This window comes from Ochlerotatus camptorhynchus, unplaced genomic scaffold (genome assembly GCF_037179485.1).
Source record: "Ochlerotatus camptorhynchus isolate MF236.1 unplaced genomic scaffold, CSIRO-AGI_Acam_v1.1 ptg000380l, whole genome shotgun sequence".
Taxonomy (NCBI): Eukaryota; Metazoa; Arthropoda; class Insecta; order Diptera; family Culicidae; genus Ochlerotatus; species Ochlerotatus camptorhynchus.
The window spans coordinates 542,557-550,928 of NW_027040868.1; the positions used below are offsets into that span (position 1 = coordinate 542,557).

Consider the following 8,372-nt stretch of genomic DNA (forward strand, 5'->3'; position numbering starts at 1 on the left):
CTTGATTTTTGTTGCGTTTTGAGCTGGAAACCCTAATAAACGGGTACCACACAATAACGATATCATAGATGAACATACCACATAAAGTTGGGATGATATCCCGAATTGGTGGTTAGGTGCTTCATATGGTTATTGTTTATGCGGGAATGCTCAACGGTTTTAGTGACGCTATTGTTCACACATGACGCTCTGTATTATATTTGACTTTAATTTTATTTAGCTTGTTTCATTCAGGCACGATTTTATCCCTCATAATAGACTCATAAATTTTTAAAGTATTATGTTCATAAAAAAAACTGCAATAGAGATACTGACTCAAATTACTCTTAAATATAAGATGCATCTAAGTACATTAAAAACATTATTACATTGAACAGTTTTAAAATTACACAATCCCATTTAGGACTGATGTTTATCTTAAACCTTAGTCCTCTTTTTTAATACAGAAAAAACTGGCCAGCCTAGTTTTCTTATTTTTCTCCTTCTTCTTTTTCCTTGTGCATTTATTGCAACGTTCAGAGTTGTCCTGAATCAATAGCTCTGTGGTTGCTTCAGTGCTGTCTTCCGATAATTGATAAGAAACCGTTGCCATAGGACGAAGTTGTGGGTAGTCCGGTGAGTCGTCTGTATTAGGGGCTGAGTCTGGGCTTAACTTATCGCTGCTATTTTCTTCCTGCTCTAGCTGCGAATCCGGAGCGTACAATAAGGCACGTTTTGCCCTTGGTGCAGTAGATGTATTAGGATTAGATGTTAAATTTGAAGCCAGCATGCCAGCGAAGCTTTCGTCACTATGAAGGGTAATGTTGTTGAAAGAGATATTCACTGTTGGGCTGGTCTGAGTGGTAACTGATGCGAACACCCTGTTTAATGATGTCTGACTGCTGTACCGTAAGTAGTTTGCCAGAACGAGCTGTCTATCAAGTTCCTTTTCAGAATCACGCTCACGTTGACGTTCCTTTTCTCGTTTTGAATGTTCCAAACGCATGTTCTCGATTTTTCGCTTCAAGCCTTCTATCTTGGCGATATCATCTTTCCGCAGCATTTCACTGAACTCAAGATGTCGCTGCAAGTTACTTACCTCATCAGCTGTCTCCTTCAACATTCCTCTGAGAACATTGGCATCCTGCTCTTTTTCAATTTCAGTATTCTAAAAGAGAGAAGACGTTTTTCGTGAGGCGATGGTCCTGTAAACGTGAATCACTCTATATTAAACATACCTCTTGTAACACAGTTTCCATGGTCGATACCGGCATGGACTTGTGCCGAACAAATGAATGATGAGTATGTTGACTGAGCGTCTCATCGATGTACTGTTTTACCTTACTTTTAACGTGTCCATACTTTTGGTGTCTTGAGATACCAGTTCGATTCTGAGGTCCACTAGTATTCAATAGATTGCCTTCAGATTTGGATCTTTTTTGAGTGCCAGATGACGAAGGACTGGATGCAGATTTGCCAACAGATTTTTTGGCATTTTGGTTTAAACTCATACGCTTGTTCGACACTGGATGGTACTTAATAAATAGATTGCTTGAGTTACTAGAACCACTGCCATTCTCATTTTCGGTTGACAAACTGTAGTTTTCACTTGATGAGTTGGTTTGCGATGTAGTGACAGAAGACCGAGAACCTGTATAAATGATTATTTGAGGAAATATTTTTGACTATTACATTAGACAGTAGTAAATCATAATTGTTGTTAATGAACTTTTTCGCAATCGAAATAACATTGATGTTTTAACAACACAGAATGGACTGCAACCGGTACGAAGCTGTGTACATCAGACGGATCACACCGCGTCTACTTTGTTAAATCACTTACCTAAGGCGGTGACGTTGTTCACCGGGACAAGTATCCGCGGTGGACTTATCGGGATATCGTTGTCCAATTCATCGAATTCCATCAGGAGACTTCCTGGGAATGTTTCATCATTCAATATTTGGAAGGAAGTTTCGGGCATCATTTTCATCACTTATTGAACACAACTGTCTAGTGAAAAGAGCACAAAACAATCTCTCCCAGCTTTCGTTGGCCGACAACTGTGGGATTGTTCCTAGACCAAAGGCTTGAATATAATTTCAAAAGGCTATACATCTGTTACAAAATGTCAGTGGTAAGTGGTAAAAATGAACACAATGTAAATTATAGATACTCATGTGATAGATGAGCGGATGTCAGCTAATGTATCAAATCGTATTTATTGATTAAATTTCTGCATCAACAGGTTCGTGGCCCTTATGGTTAGTTAACAGTACTGTCATATACATAATTAAAAATATACTTAAATCTAAAAACTACTCGTTTGTTCCACAAGAAAATAGAGCGGCACATTTTCGTCGCATTAACTCACGTGACATATTAAAGTCAAACACAGATGCAACTCTGTTGAATAATCTTTGAAGATCGATGATAGCGCTATGCATGCCGTTGTTAGTTCTAATAAGTGGCAAGCGAATCATCTGTTTGTTTCGGAAGGACCTAGGCTGCACATTGATGTTAATTTGTTCCAATACAGATGGGCAATTAACTCGATTCTGCAGAACGTCAGCAGCAAACATAACTCTTAGAGTGTCACGACGAGTATTGAGAGGTCAACGTTCCAGGCAGGCGTTGAACCAACTCTTTTATCTTTTACTTTATAACTTTTTATATGTTCTAAATTCAAAATTGTCAGTATAACAATTGACACATTAAAACTAAAAACTAAAAATAATTTTTTTCTAAGCATATTGCGAATTAATCGTTACAATTGAGGATAGCAACGATTTTTGCCTGAAATTATTAATTATTTTGTTGGACATTTGTTCTAAAGTCTCAACATTCGAAATTATATCTACCTCGGTAGTACTGTACCAGGGAGACAACTTCAAAATCATCTTCAGAACTTTGTTCTGAATCCTTTGAAGTGCTTTTTTCCTGGTAGTGCAACAACTAGACCATATTGGCACAGCGTAAAGCATGGCCGGTCTAAAAACTTGTTTATATATTAGAATTTTGTTCGTCAGGCAAAGTTTGGATTTCCTGTTTATAAGAGGATTCAAACATTTTATATATTTGTTACATTTGGCTTGAATGTCCTCAATATGATCTTTAAAAGTTAAATTTTGGTCTATTACTAATCCACGATATTTCATTGGTTTGACCAGGAAATTGGAACTCCGTTCATAGTGACTATGTGACTACTACTAGGTTTCAAAAGCTCTAGCCTTATGTGAAAATATTATATGTTGAGTTTTGGAAACGTTGGGAGAAATCTTCCATTTTTGTACATAAGAAGAGAAAATATCTAAACTTTTCTGCAGTCTGCTGCAAATAACACGAAGACTTCTTCCTTAAGCGGAAATACCTGTGTCATCAGCGGACAAAGATTTGTGGCAACCCTGAGGCAAATCAGGGAGGTCTGAAGTGAAAATGTTATACAATGTAGGCCCAAGAATGCTACTGTGTAACAGCGCCGGTGGTGTAGTGGTAAGCGTGATTACCTCTCACCCCAGTAGGCCTGGGTTCAATCCCAGTCGGCGCCGCCGGGATGTTCTGAGGCATAACATCGCTGATCACGCCTTCCTTCGGAAGGGAAGTAAAGCCGTTGGTCCCGGTTCATGAGTTGATGGGTCGATAGGTAGGGTCCAGGTGTGGGAGCTGCCTCCCTGGCGTCGGTAGCATTGGTGCTCAGCACGGAAAACAAGATCGACGGAAAAAACAAACCAAAGGGAAAAAAAAGAATGCTACCGTGAGGAACTCCTGCTTTAACATGTAGTCGATTAGATTTGGAATTTTGATAATTTACCTGCAGACTTCTGTTAGTTAAATAATTTTGAACTAATTTCATAATAAAAAGTGTAAAATTAAACTTTTTCAATTTACCATTTACCAATTCATGCCAAACACTGTCAAATGCTTTTTATATGTCTAGAAGACCAACTCCAGTTGAGCAGCCTTCAGATTTGTCTGAAAAAATTAAATAGGTAACTCTTGAGAGTTGATGAGTAGTTGAATGCCCGTGGCAAAATCCAAACTGCCCATATGCAAAAATTGAGTTTATATTGATGTGAAGCATCATTCTACTACAAATTATCTTTTCAAAAAGTTTACTTATTGAAGAAAGAAAACTTATTGGACGGCAGCTAGAATCTTCAGCTGGATTTGTATCTGGCTTCAAAATTGGAACAACTTTTGCATTTTTTCATTTATCATGAAAGTATGCCAAATGAAAATATCTGTTAAAAATTTTTACCAAGAAATACAAGGTACTCTCTGGGAGTTTTTTTGATGATGATATAGAACATTCGGTTATCATCTGGAGCTTTCATATTATGAAATTATTTAGTAATAGATCTTACTTCGTCCAAACCAGTCCCCCAGGAATCATCAATAATATTTTCCCGAGAGAAAATATTCAGATAATCCCGAGCAACCTGATTCTCAATAGGACTAGTAAGACCCAAACTGAAATTGTGGGAACTCTCAAATTGCTTAGCAAGTTTCGGAGCTTTTTGCAAATTTGTGATCAAAATTGTACCACCTTCTTTAAGCGCTGGAATATGATTTAGCGGTTTTTTCAAAATTTTTGAGTTTCCAAAAAGGTTTGGACTCGGGTCTAATTTCAAAAGCTTTGTTCCTCAGGGCAGAGAATCGCTTTTTAATTTGTTTTTTTCAAATCCAGTCATATAATTTGTTTTGTAAGGATCGTGTGTTCTTTTATATTGCCTCCTACGGCCATTTTTAGACGGTTCAAGAGCAGAAGATCGTCGTCTATTATAATTGAATCGAATTTAACGTCGTATTTTGGCACTGAGGCAGCTCTTGCTTCAACGAAAGAAGTAGTCAGAGATTCAAGAGCATAACTAAAATCATCGTTGGTTTGCAAAGGAATATCTGTATCAAAGTTATATTTCATAAATGTTCGATGTTGCTCCCAATAAGCTCTGTGGTAATTAAAGTAGAGCTGTTGGGATTAAAAAATATTTCTTGGGATATTTCAAAAGTTAATGGAAGGTGATCAGAACCGAAGTCAGCATGGGTGACCAATTGGCTACAAAGTTGACATAAATCTGTTAAGACCAAATCAATAGTTGACGGATTTATTGCTGAAGAAAATCATGTTGGGCTGTTTGGATATTCAATAGTGTAATAACTTGCAGAACAATCATCAAACATAATATTACCAACAATCAATACGAAACTAACGGTTTTAAATTGGCTCACTACTTGACTAGCCCATTGGTCCCAAGCAAAGAATTTTTTGTTTTGAAATTACTTTATTTGTACAGGCTCAATCGAATAAACTTTACAGAGCCAAGTTATCCTTTGCGTTATACATTATTACTGTCTTATATTTAAAGTTAAAGGAGCTGGACCGCTTACTCGCGGTCGTCTCCAGGTTAGTGGAGATTTACAATTTTTTGGATGGGAAAAAGGAAGAAGGAGGTTTTAAATGTGGTTTACGATACAACTATTTAATTAATCCTAAAGCATGACATTATTTCTATTCATCTTGAAAACAAACATTGAAAAAAAAAACCCCAGACGTACAAAACACAAACTAAACACAAGGTTAATCAAACTTACAATCTAAGGTTAATATCCTTAAAGTAAACATATATGAGTTTCATAAACTCCAGATCGCGTCTAGCCAAAATATCCCGAACTGGAACATTAGGTTGTCTACCTCGAGCCCGAAGGGAATCATAAAAATGTGATCTGACTCCACGATACTCAGCACAAGACCAAAGGATGTGATCAGCGTCCTGGTAACCTTGTCCACATTCACAGAGATTGCTGTCTCCCAACTTCACACGAAACAAGTGAGCGTTTAGACAATAGTGATTGGACATGAGACGAGACATCACGCGTATGAAGTCTCGACTCAAGTCCAACCCTTTGAACCATGCAAACTTCGACACCTTAGGGATAATTGAATGTAGCCATCGTCCCAAGCTCCCTTCACTCCAATAGAGAAAAATTCACTATAGGCGATCTGTCGATCATAAATGTCGCCTTCCATAGCGCCCACCTTCGCAAGTGAATCCGCCTTCTCATTGCCCAAAATTGAGCAATGCGAAGGGACCCACGCGAAGGTGATGATGAAAGAGCGCACGGATAAAGCTCTAAGCAGTTCTCGTATTTTCAAGAGAAAATACGAGAAGTGCCTTACCGGCCTAATGGAACGGATAGCCTCGACAGAACTGAGGCTATCCGTAAAAATAAAGTAGTGGTCTGGAAGAAGTGAAGCAATAGTTTCCAAAGTGTAGTGAATTGCTGCCAGTTCAGCCACATACACAGAACAAGGAGCTTCAAGTTTTCGAGAGGCGCTATGAAATTCATTAAATACACCAAAACCAGCGGACTCCTCTATTAGAGATCCATCTGTGAAAAACGCTCTTGCAGAATCAACATGGCCAAACTTTGCAGCGTATAATGACGGAGCAATCATAAGACGATGATGCTCTGGAATTCCGCGGATTTCCTGCGTCATAGATAAATCAAAATTCACTGAATTGCCGAAATCGGAGAAGGCTACACGATTAGGAATATTTATTAAAGGGCTGACATCCTGTGTTAAATATAGGTAGTACAAAGTTATAAAACATGTTTGAAGATTTAGCTCCAGAAGCTTCTCAAAATTTTTGATCACCAGTGGGTTCATTACTTCGCAACGGGTGAGGAGCCTCAAAGATAACTCTGAAAAACGGACGGATAGTGGCAACATGCCCGCCAGCACTTCGAGACTCATAGTATGAGTCGAGTGCATGCATCCTAACGCGATACGAAGGCAACGATACTGGATCCGTTTCAGCTTGATGATGTGCGTTTTAGCTGCCGACTGGAAGCAAAAACTACCGTACTCTAAAACCGAAATCGTTGTCCGGTACTGATCCTGTGGTTGGGCTCCCCACCACGTTCCGGTAATTGATCGAATGAAATTGATCCTTAGTTGGCATTTTCGTCTCAGATACTCAATGTGGGATCTCCAGGTGCATTTGGAGTCGAACCAGACCCCGAGATATTTAAAAGACATGGAATGAGTGATCGGTTTACCCAAAAGTTGAAGCTTCGGTTGTGCTGGGCTATGCTTCCTAGAAAAAACGACCAACTCAGTTTTCTCCATCAATTTCCGAATACACGACAGCATCGCGTTTGTGATTTGTGATCCGACGCGGGTTTATCAGGCTTTTTAATGGCTATCACCCTCACTCGCCTCCAATCGTCGGGAACAATATTGAGCTCCAAGAACTGATTGTACAAGTTCAACATGCGCCTCTTAGCGACGTCTGGGAGGGTTTTCAGCAAGTTGAACTTGATTCTATCTGATCCCGGGGCAGAATTGCCACACGAAAGGAGAGCGAGTGAAAGTTCGACCATTGAAAAAGGCTGACTGAGTTCGCGTTCAAGAGATTTGTATGCGTCGAAATGCTCGCGTGTTCCGCGTTTCCGAAAAAGTTTAAACGCGTCGGACTTTTTACGGTAAACCTCCGTGCATTGTTGATCCCACCAGAGCGATGGTATTTTCTTACGAATAGACGATCGCGGCACCGGTCGTGTTTGAGCTTGAAGTGCGCTGTCGACGATGAGATTAGAGAGGAAATTATATTCCTCCAACGGCGGAAGCTCTTCCACTGACGATACTGTATCGTCTATCACGGATTGGAACTTAGTCCAATCGATGTTACGGGTTAGATCATACGCGACGTTAACGGATTCTGACAAGTTGAACCCACTGGCAATCTAAATTTTGATCGGCAGATGATCACTACCGTGCGGATCATGGATTACATGCCAAGTGCAATCCAACGATAGTGAATTGGAGCAAAAGGTGTGGTCTAATCTGCTACCATTCGAGGATGGACCAGCCAAACGTGTTACTTCTCCATTGTTAAGGATTGTCATGTTGAAGTTGTCGCAGAGATCATAAATCAAAGTAGAACGGTTATCATCGTACAGCTCCGCCCAGCCTGTACCGTGGGAGTTAAAATCTCCCATGATCAACCATGGAACGGGAAGTACCGCACATATGTCGAAAAGTTGTTTGCGATTAACAGAGACTCTAGGAGCAATATATACAGAAGCAATACAAAGGCTCTTACCTTTAATGGTAGCCTGACATGCGACAACTTCAATACCGGGGAATTCAGGAAGATTCACTCTATAGAAGGAATGGCACTTTTTGATCCCCAAAAGTACCCCTCCTCCACGTGAATCCTCACGATCCAATCGAATAATGTTAAAATCGTAAAAAGGGAGATCAATTTCTGAAGAGAGCCATGTTTCACAGAGGGCAAATGCATCGCAATTATTATTATGGACTAAATACTTGAACGAATCTAATTTCGGAATAAGACTTCGACAATTCCACTGTAGAACAGTGATCAAA

The 8,372-nt window shown here is 39.5% G+C and overlaps 1 protein-coding gene across 1 annotated transcript; it reads right to left on the reverse strand.

The window, feature by feature from the left end:
* On the reverse strand, positions 1-2,039 carry LOC135710407 (uncharacterized). Its single transcript, XM_065232977.1, has 3 exons — positions 1,823-2,039; positions 1,218-1,630; positions 1-1,147 (listed from the first exon to the last, which is right to left on the reverse strand). The coding sequence occupies exons 1-3, from the start codon at positions 1,968-1,970 to the stop codon at positions 425-427; spliced, it is 1,284 nt and encodes a 427-aa protein (XP_065089049.1). The 5' UTR covers positions 1,971-2,039; the 3' UTR covers positions 1-424.
* Between the last annotated feature and the right edge of the window lie 6,333 nt (positions 2,040-8,372).

What these genes read in the sequence shown, in the direction of transcription:
- LOC135710407 (XM_065232977.1), bottom strand. Translation starts at nt 1,970, where the DNA reads ATGAAAATGATGCCCGAAACTTCCTTCCAAATATTGAATGATGAAACA. An exon ending in GAACAACGTCACCGCCTTAG is followed by an intron (nt 1,631 to 1,822) that starts GTAAGTGATTTA and finishes TCATTTATACAG; the next exon opens with GTTCTCGGTCTTCTGTCACT. An exon ending in TGGAAACTGTGTTACAAGAG is followed by an intron (nt 1,148 to 1,217) that starts GTATGTTTAATA and finishes TCTCTCTTTTAG; the next exon opens with AATACTGAAATTGAAAAAGA.